The following is an 18630-nucleotide window of genomic DNA, read 5'->3' as shown; positions in this document are numbered from 1 at the left end:
AGCCCAAATTTCAATGGGAGTTGGCCACCCAACTCCATTAGAGTCCTTTAAAAATCACAGCCTTAACTCTAAGGGATGGGTTCATCTTGGGCTCTGTACCAGTTTCTGCTGGCATAAACCCTTCCACAAGATCCTGACAGTCTGTCACTGGGGAATTTGCCACAAAGAAATGTGACTGTAATCTCTGCTCTGCCAGAGTCATGCAGAAGGGGGAACACATACCAAAAAGTATGCATTACTCGATAAGAGGAGAGGTGTCTGTGTTTGGAGGATGCATTGATCCACTGTATCAGATCATCAACCTCTGCAGGCAGCACTCCTGTGTATGCCCAGTAATAAACTATTGCACTACTTCTGGAAAGCACTTAAGCACATATTTGAATGTAAACCCTTTCTCACAATAGCTGGGATATAGCAGACCCATGTTTATTTCATCTCTGTGTCTGATGTGGAAACAGGGCTGCCGGGGGGGGGGGGGGAAGAGGGGGAAATTTGCCCCAGGCCCTGGGCTCCACCGGGGCTCCCACAAGAATGTCTGAGGCTCCCTCCCCAGCCCTGGCCTGACCCCGCATCCACCCTTCTCCCAGAGCCTCAGTGCATCCAGCAGCGTCCCAGAACAGCGCTGCAGCATGGCTCCGACAGGGCCCCTGAGCTCTGCCCCGCTCAGATCCGCGTGGTAAGAGGGCGGGGTTGCAAGCTCCAGCGGGGCCTGAGCTCCCTCTGCTCAGCTTTGGGGGAGCTGAAGGGGTTGGCTAAGGGGCAGGGAGTCCCAGGGGACAGGGATGGGGCAGAGGTTGGGGGGGCGGTCAGGGGACAGGGAATAGGGGGGTTGGATTATGAGCATTCCAGGGGTCTGTAAGGACTCAGCAGGGGGTTGGGGCAGTCAGAGGACAGGGAGCAGGGGTGGGGTCCCAGGGTGGTGGTGGGGGGTGGGGTCTCTGGGGGATGGTAAGGGGACAAGGAGCAGGATGGGTCAGGGATTCTGAGGAGGGGGAAGTTGGAGGGCAGGAAGTGGGTAGGGGTCAGATAGGGGGCAGGGCCAGGCTGTTTGGGAGGCACAGCCAGGCTGTTTAAGAGGCACAGTCTTCCCTACCCTAAAGCTCATTCGGCAGTTTGAGGCTTGCAGAAGAGCCAAGCTGTTAGCTTTTCTATTAGGGCTACCATCCCTTTCACTTCTCAAATGCCAAATTATAGTCTGTATTTAATTTCAGTGCCATAGGGAGATTCATGTCGAGGAGGGTAGCTTCATTTAAAATTAGCCACTGTGGGAGGGATCACATGAGAAGAGCAATATCCTTCCCAACCCTACCAAGGGAGACCCCCACCTCCTCTACATTCCCTGAGGCTCCAGAGGGGTTAATTCAGTGGTTCTCAAACTTTTATACTGGTGACGCCTTTCACATAGCAAACCTCTGCGACCCCCGCCTCCCCTTATAAATTAAAAACACTTTTTTTTAATATTTAACACTATTATAAATGCTGGAGGCAAAGCGTGGTTTGAGGTGGAGGCTGACAGCTCACGACTCCCAGTAATAACCTCGTGACCCCCTGAGGGGTCCCGACCCCCAGTTTGAGAACCACTGGGTTAATTTAATTTTAGCACCCTGTGTCCATTCACATGCATGTGCTATTTTGAGCATTTCAATTTTCACAACATAGGCTCATCCCAGATTCTGGAACAAGCTCAAATGCTCAGTTTGTGGAGTATGTACATAAGCTATACTAAAGACAAACCCACAGGAACAGTCTCCAGTTTGTGAGGGACCCATGGAGCCAGTTTCTAGGAAACAGATAAATGCATGGTGGTTAAGTCCATTAATGGCTATTAGCCAGGATGGGTAAGGAATGGTGTCCCTAGCCTCTGTTTGTCAGAGGGTGGAGATGGATGGCAGGAGAGAGATCAGTTGATCATTACCTGTTAGGTTTACTCCCTCTGGGGCACTTGGCATTGGCCATTGTCGGTAGACAGGATACTGGGCTGGATGGACCTTTGGTTTGACCCAGTATGGCTGTTCTTATGTTCTAACCTAAATGAACCCAAAATTATGGAGACAGATATGAGTCAAGGAAGCCAGCAGAGTATCAGAAACCTGGAAAAATCTCTGACTGGATGGGCTCAGGCGTTTGGTCACAAGCTGAGGTGGTTCAAAAATTCTGGATTTTTTTTAAGCAGAATTTTTTTATTATTTCTTTAAACAATCAAACACAGCAAGCAGCAAATATTTGGCCACACACTTCTGAAACCCTAAACCATATTCAGGTTTTGGAAGACTAATTTCAGCTTTTCAATTAAAAAAAACCACAACAAATTTTGAAGGAAAGCAGATATTGTCCGTGATATTTTTCTGCTTTTTAAAAACCCCTAGTTTTCGATCCAGAAAAAGTTTTGATGGAAAGTATTTTTCCAACCCTTTTAATGAGCTTTAGTGCCTTTTAGCACTAGCTGATGCTGAGAACCAGTGCTGTGATGCACAAGGTCTATTTTTCCCAGGGCCGCCTGTCGGGGGGGAGCAAGTGGGGCAATTTGCACCAGGCCCCACAGAGGCCCCCACGAGAATATAGTATTGTATAGTATTGCAATTTTTTTTATGGAAGGGGCCCCCAAAATTGCTTTGCCCCAGGCCCCCTGAATCCTCTGGGTGGCCCTGTGTGGAAAAGGCATTTGAACCTTCATCTCCTGTGTCTCAGGAGAGGTGCCCTAACCACTGGGCTGGGGGGTTAGTTTTGCTCAAGCTTTCCCGTTGATGCTGTTCCACAATATATAAATAATGAACTAGGCATTGAGCCAGAGAAAGAGTCACTCTCGCTCTATAGCCAGGCCTCTGCTTAGGTCACTGATCTGGAATGTGGGAGACCCCAGTTCAAACCCTTATTCCAATGACTAAGAAGGAGCTTACCCAAAGTCTCTGTGAGTTCAGAGGATCTGCCATGGAGGAAGCTATTCTGTCAATATCTTGGTAGCTCGGTTTGTCAGTAGATCCATTGTAACTTTGCATTTTCAGGGGGGTATAAACTGAGCATAAACAAAGTGTTGCAAGCTAGAGCCTTGCATATTAGATCTCAGTCAGGTGCATTGTTTCTCCTTTCCATTTCTTTTTTTACAAAAATAAATTTTGATCACTATCATGTCAAGAAAATGTAAATTGGCTGAAATACTAATGTTAAAAAATGCAACTGTAAACGCTCTTGAAGGAGTTTTATTATGCATCTCTTTGCAAAATAACAGTTAATATGTCGCATCATTGAAACAAACAAAATTCTTTTAAAAATGTTCATTTTTTCTTTGTTTTTTAGGACATGAATGAACCAGCAAGCTTTGTTCATGGATCAGTCGAAGGCTGTAGAAACACAGAGCTGAACAATCCTCCCTATATGCCCAGTAAGTATAGTAACTATCTTGTACTTCTGTAACTGACTCTGGTTATTGTATCATTCACTTATACTTCATCTGAGCCCAAAATTGTCAAACTCTGATGGCTTATTTAGCAGCTAAATACAAGGAGCTTGATTTTTTTTCAGAGATTCTGTGCACACTCAACTCCTGATTGTAGTGAGGAGCTGTGCTTGCTCAGGAATTCTGAAAATAAAGCCCTTGTAGTTAGGTGCCTACATAACATGGATTTAGAGGCCTAAGTCTAGATATGTTTGAGAAAATGGCTCCAAGCATTTTACCCATTTACTTTGTTTCTTCACATGAACAGTGCAGTGCAGTTTCAAGTATTTGGAAAACATTTTCCCTACCTCTTACCTTTTAGCAATAGATTTGATTTAAACAATTCAGTTTAAAAATCACAGAGCCTGGGCCTGGGGAAAACACCGAATTCATAATCAACTAAAATTTTTCTTCATTACACAGTTTAGAAACTTCAGGGCCATAGCTTGTACGCTATTGGCTGAGTTTGTGCTAGAGCCATTGTAAAATATGGGACTTTAGCAGAGAATACCTTAACAAATAGTTATCCAGAAGGATATTTTCAAAGACACAAAAAGGTAGTTAGATGCCCAACTTCCTTTGAAAGTCCTTTGTGTGCTCAAAATTTTCCTCCGAATGTTCTACTTATGTAGACTACTATCATGTGCTTACTTCTTCCTTCACGTCTTCCATACACAGTTTCTCAGTATTCATTTGTGTAATTGTCCCTAGCTTAATACTTACAGATATTTTTCCATTATTCAGGTTATATGGATGATGTGGAGAGATGCTTCTAAAGATCTGCAGCATTCTCTGAGTTAAGAGATCCTGTTCATACAGCTGAGAACAGCATCTCTAGTGAGATTATTATAGTAATGTTGTAGTTCCAAATTAGTATATAGAATTATTGGGAACAGCCAGTATTCAAAATCTAAATGGTCAGAAAATTTAGAATGGTGTTCTTATGAAAAACAAAGCAAAGCAAAACTAAACAAAAGCCCACTGCACAGGCAGTTAAATATGGTAAACAATTTGGTATGATTTAATGATACAGATATTTAAACTTCCTTCTCATTAGGTTTGGAATCGCGGTCACTTGGGTTGAGTCACAAAACTCTATGCATGGAAAGCGAGCAGATCCTGCCAGATGGAACCCCTGTTAGACACTATGATGTGCATAATCTCTATGGATGGTCACATGTAAAACCTACCTACGAGTAAGTTGTTTTCTTTCTCCTCTTGAGAAGCTAGTCTTTTTGTTGTTCTACAATAATTCAGACACCTCTTTACTGACAATAATACTTGGAAACAGTTAGCAACTGGAAAATTTTAAAAATATAACAAAATATAAACACCATCTCTGTAAAGTTTATAAACTTCTAATATTTTATTAGCAAAGTTTTCAAGGGCATACAGGCAGTCCTGTCTGTATGTACTCAATAACTTTTGAAAGCCACATCCAATCAATTCCAAAATTTCAAGGAACATTCTAGGCATCAGTGAGAAATTTCTGGGGAAACTGAAAAACCAAAAGAGGGAAAATGCAGGGTACATGGAGCGTCTTTCGTCTGTTTATCAGAGCCACAGCTTCAAGCACCTCTGCAAGAGTCTGTAGACCAAAAACTGGTTGATCACACCCATCCTTCCAGCCCCTATCTCATCTCTGCCTATCCTCTCAGTAGAGATTAACTTGTTGACACCCTGAAAGAGTTCTCTCCCAGACAGAATGAAGACAAACAATTGTGTGAGAGGAAGGGGTTTTGTGAGGGAAGGGGATGAAATGCAGGTATGTACACATGGTCTGGAGAGGGAGAATAGGGTGCCCCGGTGTCATGTGGATAGAAATAAGGGGAAGGAGGGAATGGTGGGTTCATGCAGAGCCCATGCCATGTGGCAAGCAATAATGGGAGAATAGAGGCACACAGTCTTGGACATGGGGGATTGAGCAAGCCTGGTATGGGGAGACAGGGAGAATAGGGGCACATGCAGAGCTGCAGGCTCTAGGGAACTCTGGTGGAAAGGGGTAGTGAGGGAACACAGAGCCCCTGCCATAGAGGGAGGAAAAGGGGGACTCGGAGCCCCAGGCATGAAGAATAGAGCAGAGGGATTTGCAAGGACTCCCTTCAGTAGAGAGGGATGGGAAGAAGGTACATAGGGAGCTTGTGGGGGTCCATGGAGCGAAGCAAGGAGTCCCTAACATGTGCAATGAGCTCGGTCTATAGAAGCTATGAAGTGTGTGACCCTCTGTTTTCTATTTACTTTGACTTGGGCAAAATGTACTTCAAATTAATGTTTTGTGTCCAGCTATTTATATCGGTGACCCACCTCATCATATTTAATTGATACTCTATTTTCATGACTTGAAAGATTAATTGTTTCAAATATAAAAGGAGCGTGACTGACTGGTGGTGTTGAGTTTAGCAGTAACCTGGAGACTTCTCTGGCTTTAGTTGCGTCACCAGTGTAATATTATGAGCTCGGTATTCACAGCCACAGTGATGTTCTGACTTACTCTGGCTGGAAAGATTTCCACTGTGATTCAGCCCTGTCTTTAATATAGCCGTTGCCACATTGAAATGCTCTCTTCCCACCCCAACTCTGCCCTGACACGAATCTTGCATGTTTTCTTTTGTGTCCAGGAGGGACTGGCCCACAGGAGGGAAAGGCATAAAGCTACTATGGCAGCTTTGCTAGGAGAAACTTCAGTTGTGCAAAACAACCGTAAATTTGGTGTAGTTGGTGCTTCTTTATAAGGGCATCCTCAGTATGGCAACCTTGACAAAGGGAAAGAGGGTGCCCATAAGCCTGACTAGCCCCAACTGCTGTAAGAGCCTTTTGGGGGCTGTTGACAGCCAGTGTAAGATAGATCATTCCTGCTTTAATTTTAAAGTTGGGACCAGCATAGTATTTGAATGGGTGTAGGATCAGGGTATTGTAAATGTGAATTAAAGCCATTTTTGCATTCCTTACTCCCACATTGGACTGACTTTGGTATGCGTGGGAATATTAGCAGTCAAAGGTAGCTCTATAAGGGAAAAGAAATACCTAACAAATCACTGCTTGCATTCTGCATCCATTTTCAAGTCAACCCCATGCATGTATTGAGGATGAAGAATTCACATTCATCTGGCTGATTCTATCACCACAAAAATAGACACAATCTAACGTGTAATGAAGTTTGCTTTATTTTGTATTTCTCTCTTTTCCCTCTTCATAGTTTCCTTTACAGTTTTTCTCATATCTTTCTGTTTCACATATCACACTTCTGAAGTTTCTTGCTTGGCAGTATGCTTTTCATCTGACATGAGGTTTACGCAAAGGGCAGACTGAAAGGATCCAGAAACAGCTTGTAAGAACACAGTTAATTGGAGTCAGAAGCTGGAAAATGTAACACATTTTTTAATGCAAGTACCATACATGTCAAGGACAAATGGATTAGGTTTATGTACTTGTTTCATGACAGTGTTTGCCTAGTGCTAATAGTTGAGAAAAGAGAAAAAAGCTGTAGGTTTTCAAGAAGTTGGGATCTCTTTTTCTCTGAGCAGAATTTCGAGTGACACTGTTGTTGCTGACTTGCATTGTTTATTGGAAGAAAATAGGGTTCAGCCAAAGCAGGTACTTAAATAGAAAACCAAAACAAACCTCTTTCAGTATCTTATGTTTCTATGATCACCTGTGCCTTTAAACAAAATCTAATCCTTTACCGCATACTGTACTTTTCTATTGCTGGGTGTTACATCAATGGGAAACAGTCTTACAAGTGTGTGTATGTGTGTAGGTACTGCGTGAAAGCTGTTTATTGCTGGAAAACGTAGCTGAGAGATTAGGAGAACCGTAAAGTAGCTTTGTATTTCAGTATGTGTAATGCATAACCGGAAATTGCAAACAAAAGATCAGATCTCATTAATAAAAATAGGTATGTACACAAGGTTTACAGCATCTACGCTCTGGTCTATACTAGAAAAATTACCTGTATTCCCAAACTACACCAGTGACCAACAACTTTAGGACTCTATCTTTTCTCCTGGACATTTGACAGTTTGACTTCCTTCCTAGTGTTTTTTTAAAAAGCATCCAGTCATACCATTTCCTTGAACAAACCTCTCTATTGCCTTTGTGTTCTCTTTCTAATTCTGTCCAGTCCATGACAGACCTTCTCTGAAATAACTGGAGGTTTTCCAGCAGAAACCAAGACCTCTTCAAAAATCTCTCTGGGAGACATGGATTTGCCATATCCCTATCTTAGTCAGCCTCTCACAGCAAAGTTGATGACTCACTAGACCTCTCCATAGCAAGGTGGAAATGGTGCTATTCTTTCTTTTCTCTGCAGTGACCATACCTGAGAGACCCTGTCTCCCCGGAAAAGTTTTATCTCCTGTCAGGTGACCTCTGAAAGGTCATCAGGAAGAGTACTGGAAGAAGTGATACTTTCTCTACCTGAGGGAAAGGACAGCAAACAGAACACTCCCTCTGCTCTTAGCTAGGGAGGGAACCAGCTGCACCCCTAGCCTCCTCCCTATCATCCACTCACTCCTGAAACTCCTCGGACTCTCCTTTCCTTCCACCAACTCCACAACCTCCTTACCTAGGTCTTGTGTCCTGATAGACACATCTCATCTGTAAAATGGGGGCAATAGCACTTCTTTACCTCACACGTATGTTGTGAGAATAAATACATTAAAGATTATGGGGCATTCAGCTGCTACCATGATGAAGGTCATATGAGTACCTGTATAGATGGATGGTATTCTGCTGCCTGCTCACAGGAGTCCATATATACCCTTCCCTGCAACAGAGGGGTGTTTTAATGGAAAAGGAGAATCAATCCCCCATATTGCTAGGCTAGGTTACAGAGTCTTCAAGCATGGAATTATATGGTTACTTGAGAACCTCAGCATTCATTTAAAAACAAATAAGTTTTTATATCACTTATGGTTGCAGAGAACATATGAAATCATTAAGACTAAAAAAAGGCAAAAGCTCAAATTTATTATTTTTTGTAGATATTGGGATTTTAAAATAATTATTCTGTCTTCACAAAAAAATTTTTTAAGTGCAAGCTTTAGTCTAGCCTTGGAAGAACAGCTAAGTGGAAGATGATAGCAAGATTTTCTATGTGTTTGTTCTAGCTCTAACGTCTCTCTCTCTCTCTTTGCCAACACAGTTTCTCCAACCAAGGGTTGCGTGTCACTAGTAATACCTACAAGAATGCTCAGCTCTTGCCTAGCCAGCTTTGAGTAGAGAACAGTAAGAAGAAGGGGGTGACAAGAAGGCTGCCATAGGGGCTTGTGTAATTCATAGTCAGTGGGTATGTCTGCACTGCAACATTCCCTTTCGCAACACCATGGGAGTGAGTCTCAAAACCTGGGTTCCAGCCCAGACAGGAATGTCTACCCTTGCTATTTTCAGCCCCATAGTGTGAGCCCAAGTCAATTGACCCAGACTCTGAGATTCACTGCTGCGGGTTTTTTTCTGCAGTGTAGACGTACCTGGTGTATGAGGTGATCTCCTCTCTGCCTAATCTACAGAGGATATGGGACTGTTAGAACCTTCTGCTAGTGAGCTTGCCTGTTTATCTCAAGCTGTAGAGACGTCTGCTTTTTATTTCAGGAGATCCCTGATTCAGTCTCTGATATTGACCAAAATGGCAGCTGTCATATTTGCTAAGAGGGAATTAAAGAGGTCAGGAGCTATAGAAGGAAATAGCTGGGGACTCAAAGGGGACAAACTGAGGTGGGGGCAGCGGCAGAATGGGAGACTCTAGGTGGCAGGAGCCTGTGATCCTCTTGGAGAGGTTTGCAGATCATTCTCTCTTTCAATTTGTGTCAGTCGTTCCACACTTTGGAAAGTTGTATTCACAGAAACAACAAATGCCTCTCACTGAAATGTGAGACAGTGAGGCTGTTACGAGTGTACTTACTTTTAGTGTGCCAGTATTTTACTAATAGCTGATATATATCAATATTGTCTCTAGCACAAGTGAAGATGGGAACTGAACTCATTTGGACTGACAAAAGTGAGGCCTGATGGTAAAAAGTTTGAGAGCCACTGATACATTCTACATGTTGGACTCTTGATTGCTTTTATTCACTCATTTTATTGCTGAGTTACTATGATTGCACCAGATAGACAATACTGACTGTTCTTTTCTTTTGCTTGCACCAACCCCTTAATCAAGATAAGGTGCTCATGAGTGTGTCTTACTGAAGAGGATTCTACTCTGATAATTGGAATCTGAAGCAGAAAAATTGTTTTGTGTCCTTCAGAATCTTTTTTTCAATTGCTGAATTTAATTCTTCAACAGAAACTCAGTGTCTTGGTTTTAGTCCAGCAGTTTCACAATCACCCTCTCCAAGCAGATGCAATTTTCAAGTCACATTTTAAAAAAGAGTTTACCCAAGTCTGATATTACAGAAGATTATTTTCTCACCTACCTGGCAGAAATTAGTTTTACACAGATTCTAATAACTTCATCCTTATAATTTTTATGTTGCGCAACCTTAATCACTGCCTGGCTTTATCAGAGAAGATGGTCATGTTGCTATTTCTAATATAGTTTAATTTAGATGCCATCAAATGTTTTCTTGTCCCAACACATTCAGAAACAACATGCTGCATTTTCAACTGAGATGTCTATTATGAGACAGCTACCCAAGGCTATCTTGGGACAGTGTTCTGCATTTAAACAAGATCAGTCAATCATAAAAGCGCACACTCTGCTGCTCATTTACAAGACTATCCTCAGCATTTTGATCAGCTGTTAAGAACAGTAATTACCCAACAATAACCTAAGTAATTAAAGTAATTAAAATATGAAATACTTTTTGCTTCCAGGTATAGCTATGATGGACTGCTTTAATTATAGCACTGATATTGTTTTGGTCTTATTGTATACATCAGGCTAAGGTATGTGAATTTGTTAAATGCAGGGCACCGTATACGCATTATTGAATTAACATCCTTAACCAAAAATAAGATATAATATTAAACAGGGAAATTAGTGAACTTCTTATGTAAATGATATGCATAAGCCTTTCTCATTAACAATTTATTTTCTCAGTTCCAAGGCGAACTTTATTATATGTTAATTCCTTACTGAGTAATATCCTATCCTATTTTAGATAATGTCTGATCTAATGATAATATATCTAGGTTGTTTCATTTCCAATTCAATGAGCAAGCAAAGAACAGCATTTTTCTATGGGCCTTAATGACCTTAAAGCCCTTGGTAACATTGATATTACCATAAAGAAAGAAAATATCAAGGCCACTTGAATTTTTGACTGAGTGGATGTTATAACTGGTAGTATGCCAGGGCATCACTGTCAATCAAGGCACTTGCAGAATTGCTGACAGGACAGTAAGGAATTTCTGATTCTTATACTGTCAGCCAAATCAAAGTAAAATTTGGAAATTGTCTGTAGACGATAACTTAACACTGATGGGTGTATTATCATTGCTTCTGAGTATTAAGGATAAAATTAAGTCTAGTGATTGATTTTTTTTCTGTTTTTAAAAGGTTCACCTGAGCAGCAGAAATGACTAAGATAAATGATAGTTTATTCAAACACTTCTTATACTTGAAAGTATGGTCAAAACATCTTTTTAAAAATCTTAAATGTTCCAAATGTATCTTCTATGCCAGCATTAAGATGGTATAATATCATAATTAAAGAAGTGCCATAGTAGTACACATGGGAGCTATCAGAGTCAAGAAATAATGATGCAAAGTACAATTTTCTTATCAGGAGGTGCAATATAGCTTACATATATGAACCTAATGAATGATGTTTTCTGGCCATCATTCTGGAATGGCTTCAAGTTAGACTATATTGTACAGCATCTGCACAATCCAAAGCACTACACCAATGAAATCCTTCCACATTTGGTATGGGAAGGTGTAAGATTAGTTGGTATACAGAGCAGTGCACAAAACTGGTGAGGCAACAGAGACACAGGGCTTACCCTACTGGAAGTGCCATGGGCTTATCAATGTCTGTGAAGAGCAGTCAAGATCTCTTTCTTTAAACTCACATCTAAACGTCCTGCATAAACTGTAAATTGCATGAAACTCAATTTCTCTCTCTCGCTCTCTCTCACATTCATATAAAGGGCTGGCCCTTCGAGAAAGTTTAGGTATTTCAAACTTGAGTCTTAGACCCCCTAAGTCATCACTGAAGGGGTCTAACTCTTGAAAAAAACAGGACAAGTATGCTTGTCCTCCACTTCTCCATTTCCTCTGTCCAAGCTGTAACTGTTCAATGGGTAAACAAGAGACCTTAATCTCCATTCAGCAGGACTCTCTAGGCAGTGGCCTCCAAAACAGAGTTTCCATTTATGATTTTGTAGAGCTCAAATTGCAACTTTTGTTTTTTGTATTTTATAGATTTTAAAGCCAGAAGGAATTGTTGTGATCATCTAGCCCAGGGGTCAGCAACCTCTGGCACACAGCTCACCAGAGTAAGCAATCAGCCAAACCTCCGGACGCGGCAGATAAACAAACTGGCCCAGCCCACCAGTGTGCTTACCCTGGCGAGCCGTGTGCCAGAGGTTGCCGACCTCTGATCTAATCAGACCTACAGTACAGCACAGGACATAGAGCTTCTCCAAAATAATTCCTGGAGCAGATGTTTTTGAAAAAACATCCAATCTTGATTTAAATATTGTCAGTGATGGAGAATCCACCACAACCCTTGGTAAATTGTATCAGTGGTTAATTACTCTCACCATTATGAATTTGTGCCTTATTTCCCATCTGAATTTGTTAAGCTTCATCTTCTAGTCATTGGAACATGTTATACCTTTCTCTGTTAGATTGAATAGCCCATTATTACATATATGTTCCCCATTTAGGTATTTATAGATTATAGTGAAGTTACCCCTTCTCTTTGTTAAGCTAAATTGATTGAGTTCCTTGACTACCACCATAAGGAAAGTTTTCTAATCCTTTAATCTTTCTTGTGGCTCCTCTCTGGACCCTCTTATCACCATCTTTCTTGAACTGTGAACACCAGAACTGGACACAGTATTCCAGGAGTGGTCACACTAGTGCCAAATACAGGTAAAACAGCCTCTCCACTCCTACTTGAGATTCCCCTGTTTATGCATCCCAGGATCACATTTGTTCTTTTGACCGCAGCCTCATATTGGGAGCTCATGTTCAGCTGATTATCCATCACAGCCCCAAATTTTTTTCAGAGTGAGTGCTTCCTAGGATAGAGTACCCCATTTTGTAAGTATGGCCTACATTCTTTGTTCCTAGGTGTATACAATTTATATTTAGCTGTGTTGAAATGCATGTTGCTTGCTTGCGCTCAGTCTGCCAAATAATCTAGATCACTCTGAATCAGTGATCTTTTCTCCTCATTATTTACTACTTCCCCAATTTTTGTGTCAGCTGCAAACTTTTCCCAGGCCATTGGTAAAAATGTTAAAATAGTGTAAAATCAAGAAAGGATTCCTGCAGGACTTCACTGGAAATAGACTTGCTTGATGACGATTCCCAATTGACAGTTACATTTTGAGACCCATCAATTTACCAGTTTTTAATTCATTTAATGTGTGCTATATTAATTTTATATTATTCTAGTTTTGTAATCAAAATATTATATAGTACCAAGTTAAATGCCTTACAGCAGTCTAAGACTATTATGTAAACACTGTTACCTTTATTAACCAAACTTGTACTCTCATCAAAAAAAGACATTACATTGGTTTGACAGGATCTATTTTCCAAAATCCCATGTTGGTTTGCATTAATTACATTATCCTCATTTATTTCTTCATTAATCAAGATCTGTATCAGCCACTCCATTATCTTACCTGGGACTGATGTCATTACCAGGTCATCATGTCTACCCTTCTTAAATATTACCACAACATTTGCTTTCTTCCAGTCTTCTGGAACTTTCCCACTGCTTCGAGGCTTATTACAAACTAGCAATAATGGTCCAATGAACGCCTCAGCCATCTCTTTCTAAACTCTTGAATGCAAGTGATCTGGACATGCTGATTTAAAACTACCTAATTTTAGTAACTTCTGCTTAACATCCTCTAGAGATTCTAGTGGAATGGAAAGAGTGTTATCATCACCATACGATGACTTCTGCTCTACTCTGCGCTGGTTAGGTCTCAACTGGAGTATTGTGTTCAGTTCTGGGCACCGCATTTCAAGAAAGATGTGGAGAAATTGGAGAGGGTCCAGAGAAGAGCAACAAGAATGATTAAAGGTCTTGAGAACATGACCTATGAAGGAAGGCTGAAAGAATTGGGTTTGTTTAGTTTGGAAAAGAGAAGACTGAGAGGGGACATGATAGCAGTTTTCAGGTATCTAAAAAGGTGTCATCAGGAGGAGGGAGAAAACTTGATCACCTTAGCCTCTAAGGATAGAACAAGAAGCAATGGGCTTAAACTGCAGCAAGGGAGGTTTGGGTTGGACATTAGGAAAAAGTTCCTGTCAGGATGGTTAAACACTGGAATAAATTGCCTAGGGAGGTTGTGGAATCTCCATCTCTGGAGATATTTAAGAGTAGGTTAGATAAATGTCTATCAGGGATGGTCTAGACAGTATTTGGTCCTTCCATGAGGGCAGGGGACTGGACTCGATGGCCTGTCGAGGTCCCTTCCAGTCCAAGAATCTAAGAATCTATGAATCTATGTTTTCACCAAATATAGAACAGATATATTATTGGATATTTCTGCTTTTTCTGCATTACTAGTGATAATTCTACCATGTCCATCTAGTAATGACCAACACCACTGTCGGTTATTTTTGTTCCTAATATATTTAAAATACTTCCTATTATCCTTAGATTTGCTGGCTATAAATTTGTCCTTGTATTCATTGGCTTTCCTTATCAGTTTTCTACAGTTTCTAACTTCTGATTTATATTCATTATTATCAGCTTCCCCTTTCTTCCATTTCTTATGTATTTCTGTGTTTGTCTTTTTTTTAACAACTGTTTTCACTTCACCTCCAAACCATATTTTAAAACTAGCGCAGCCTTATTCCTCAGGTGTGGGATTGTGGCTTTTTAAGCATCTAGTAAGGTGGTCTTAGTGATTCCCAATTATCATGTACATTTTTCTGATGAAATTCTTCCTCCCAGCTGGTTTGACTCATATTTATTTTCCTTAGCTTTTTGAAATTGGTACATTAAAGCACCAAGTAGATATAGTAGTAGTCTGGACTTTATTCTGCTTGCGCATGATAAATGTGATCAAGTCATGATCACTTATACCTAAGCTGCCATTAACTAGATCAGCCAAGGAGCAAATTCAGAAATCACAACATTCACATAGTCGCATAACCTCAACACGAACACCAGCTTTTTACATTACTTGACCTCCCTAACCTGTTTTGAGAATGTTTAGATAGTGTGATAGTCTCTTGGCTGCCCTTTATTGCATCCATGATGATTTACTGCAATCCTCTATTTACTAGACTTTCAGGCAGACTTAAAAAAAAAACAGTCTTTACAAGTAAAATGTACCAGCCAGTTAAATTAGATTTTTGTTACATCACATATAACTGACGTTCAGGTATGTATCAGGGTCAATCTTGCAAGGTACTGAGGACTCTCAACGTAATCCAGCAAGGCAATTAAGCACACACTTAACTTTACACATTTGTAGTCCCATAAAGACATTTTTTCTTGCATATACTTTCTGTCTGTTCACAGCGCTATGTGCAATTTCCAAGTCACTCCACAAATAGAGTAATACAAGCAGAGTATGAAAGTGTTTGATAATACATGACAAAGGAGTAGAAGATACTAGAAAACTTACTGTTTATCTTAGAAGAAATAATTACAATGCATTAGTCTAGTTTAATTACTATGGTAATTTAAGTGACTTGTGTGTTTTTACTATAATTATATGTCACTAAAGCTGTAAATCCTGCAGAAGAAAAAAAATAAACTGCCTTATTGAAGCAGCTGTTCAGGTTATTATGATGCAGATAGCATTAGAAAGCAATGTGATTTCATCAGTGTAGCTTTTAAACTAGTACTTTATTATTTTTGTATAATGATTCACAGTATGTGTTTGTTCACAATGTTACATAGGATCATAGGAATTGTCCAAGGAGGTCAGACCCATGACTTATCTACTCTGCTAGCAGAACAGAGGCTAATATCTGAGACTTCAGAGGAATACTCAAAATGGACAGTTATGCAATAACCAACCCCTAGGGGAAATTTCTTCCTAACCTTGTCAGCTAGTAATTAGTTTGCCCTAATGCATCTGTGTTTAACACCGCAGCTGCTTGGACTTTATGATACTAAAGAATTTTAGCAGAGTAGTTTGCAGTGGCACAAGACTTTCTTTTACAGAAGTTTAGCCCGTTTTCAGTCTGAGTGGCTAGTCAAATTTCAGGGCCCTGGGTATATTCCAGTTAGAAGTGGAAATTGATGGAGGCTGGTATTCTCTTTGATGCAATCTTGTTTATTTTAAAAGTATATATGAAGTTGTGCTTCTCCAAACACAGGAGGAAAAGAGCAGTTTCTTAGTGTACAGCCTCAAGACTCTTTAGCCAACAAACCCAAAAGCTATCACTAGCTTTTCCACGGTCACATTGTGCTCACAGGCTATTTCTTGACTTTCTTGCATTTTGCCTCTGCCTTTCACTCTGTTCGTGTCTGTTGTCAGTTTCTGTGTTTTCTCTAACCCACTTCCACACCTCACCATGGATCAACACCCAGTGAAGCCCCTGTCCCTGGTTCTAGTTTCTAAGGGTATGTCTTCACTACCCGCCAGATCGGCAGGTACTGATTGATCTATTGGGGATCAATTTATCACGTCTAATGTAGACACGATAAATCAATCCCCAATCGCTCTGTCATCGACTCCTGTACTCCACCGCTGCGAGAGGCAGAAGCGGAGTCGACGGGGCAGCAGCGGCAGTTGACTCCATGCTGTGAGGACGTGAGGTAAGTTGACCTAAGATGCTTTGACTTCAGCAACGCTATTCTTGTAGCTGAAGTTGCGTATTTTAGTTCGATCCCCCCCCTAATATAGACCAGGCCTAAGTAGATGCTAATAGGCTTTGTTTTCGGTATAACAGCTTAACTGTCTCTCACAACTGTCTCAAATAAAGGGTCTGTGCACAGATCAGTTTGAGCAAAGTTTTAACTCAATCCCATAACGAGTTTTCACCCAGCTGTTGTCCTGATGTCACATTTGTATGTGTGTGTTTTCAAAGTTGTCTTTAATTATTGTTTCCAGTTTGCCTAATACTAGGTCACTGGTATGTATTTCTGCAGTGACTGTGTATCACCTCATACATTCAATTTTACAGATATTTACAAGTTTTTCTTCCCTCCAATTCTTCTGAATTCTAGCTCGTTTTAGTGTGAAACCTCTTAGCATCCTCTCTTTTGGCATTTACATTTCTGATTATACCTCAGCTTTATTTGCACTTGATTTTCAGTTTTTAAATTTGTACAAGTTCATCAGTCTGAACCATAGTATATTCTAGTGCAAAGGTGAACCCTTATAACTTCTGAAAGCATTATTTTAATCTGGTGCGTATACTTATCCATAATACCAGTAACTACACAGTTTTAATTTTAGATATCAAAATATAAGAAAAGACTTTTATTTTCAAAGGAAACCTTATGTAAGTTTTTTTTTTACTGGAATCGTTTCTTCCACATCTAATTTACTATTCTTTGTGTTTTCATTTTTAGTGCTTTACAGAGCACCATTAATGAACGTGGAATTGTTATCACCCGTTCAACATATCCCTCTAGTGGAAAATGGGCTGGACACTGGCTTGGCGATAACACCGCAGCTTGGGATCAACTTTATAAATCTATAATTGGTATGTGGAAGCAATAGGATTTACAGTCAATTGATCCTATGCAGTAACTTGCTTCTGGACATGTTTGTCTCTTACTAGGCTTAGATCAGAAGAAATCTAATTGTAGGCAATACAGGCTGCTCAGTTTAGCAATCAGCATTCATGTTTTAATTGCTTGTTTTTTAACCTTCTCTTAATGGCTGCTAAGCAACTCTTTAGAATAAACATTGGGGTTGATCCTGGGGGTTGTTGAATGCTTCCAACTCCCACTGAAGTCAACTTCCCTTTCCCCCACAAAATGCCCACCCATTACTTTTAGCCTTTTCCTGTTGACCCCAGGCCCTAGCGATTCTTTCTCTCTCTCCCTGTCCCTGCCCAGCTGCCTTTATCTGCTCCTGCAGAGCCAGCTGCCAGCATATCCTGCAGGGGGAAGAAGAACAATATGTTAGAGAAACTACAGAAATATATTATTTTCATTCTTTTCTGCTAAATCAATGCTGCTGCAGGTGGCTATTAGACTACCAAAGAAAATAGCAACCAGTAAAGTCACCTTACTTTTCTTGCAGGTATGATGGAATTCAGCCTTTTTGGAATATCCTATGTAAGTTAGTGTTGTTACTACATATTTATAACATCATTACCTAAGTACAATAATCTACAGCATTCAAATTTATTCTTTTTAAACTTTTAGACTGGAGCAGACATTTGTGGCTTCTTCAATGATGCAGAGTATTACATGTGTGTCCGTTGGATGCAGCTGGGAGCATTTTATCCATTTTCCAGAAATCATAATACCATAGGCACAAAGGTGGGTCATAGATTATTTCTATTATTTACTATACATCAATAATATGCTTGGGCCCACATAAGATATGAAGAGCCCCAAACTTGAAGAGTTCACAATCTAAAGAAAACAGATACAAAGTAGAGAGGGCACACTGTGAAAAGAATGTTTGTTTTTAAATGTTGTTGTCATTATTAACTCACTTATCAGAAGCGAAATAATTCTAGCTAATGCTAGTATTCTGTGTTCCAGTGCATTTCATTTTCAAAGTGTGTTTTCTGGGAAGTTGAAGCTTGACAAATTCAAACTGGAATGATTGTAATTAACCATTGGAACAATTTACCAAGGCAATTTTTAAACCAAGATTAGATTAAGGAATTAGACTAGGAATTAATACAAGGAAGTTCTAATGCCTGAGTTGTATGGGATGTCAGACTACACAATACAATAGCCCCTTTTGGCCTTGGAATCTTGATCACAGATTCCATGTTATTCTCTGATATGGCCTCTTGTCCCACTTTTGGTTCCTGTGATCGCCTGTGACCATTCATTAAGCTGTTTTGGGTGTGGTTTGCATCAAGATTCAACTAGGAAAAAATAAGTCTATATGAACACAAACCTTTTGGAAATTCA

The 18630-nt window shown here is 40.3% G+C and overlaps 1 protein-coding gene across 1 annotated transcript in view; it reads left to right on the top strand.

Moving 5' to 3' along the window:
• SI (sucrase-isomaltase) overlaps nt 1-18630 on the top strand; it is a 200856-nt gene that overhangs the window by 93231 nt on the left and 88995 nt on the right. Inside the window, exons 36-40 of the mRNA XM_050965764.1 lie at nt 3295-3379; nt 4491-4629; nt 17101-17234; nt 17780-17814; nt 17905-18021. Of these exons, the coding sequence (XP_050821721.1) occupies nt 3295-3379; nt 4491-4629; nt 17101-17234; nt 17780-17814; nt 17905-18021 (510 nt within the window). The remainder of the gene's footprint in view (nt 1-3294; nt 3380-4490; nt 4630-17100; nt 17235-17779; nt 17815-17904; nt 18022-18630) is intronic.

The sequence above is a fragment of the Gopherus flavomarginatus genome, chromosome 8 (assembly GCF_025201925.1).
Source record: "Gopherus flavomarginatus isolate rGopFla2 chromosome 8, rGopFla2.mat.asm, whole genome shotgun sequence".
Lineage (NCBI taxonomy): Eukaryota > Metazoa > Chordata > Testudines > Testudinidae > Gopherus > Gopherus flavomarginatus.
This window is presented reverse-complemented; position numbering and strand designations above follow the sequence as displayed.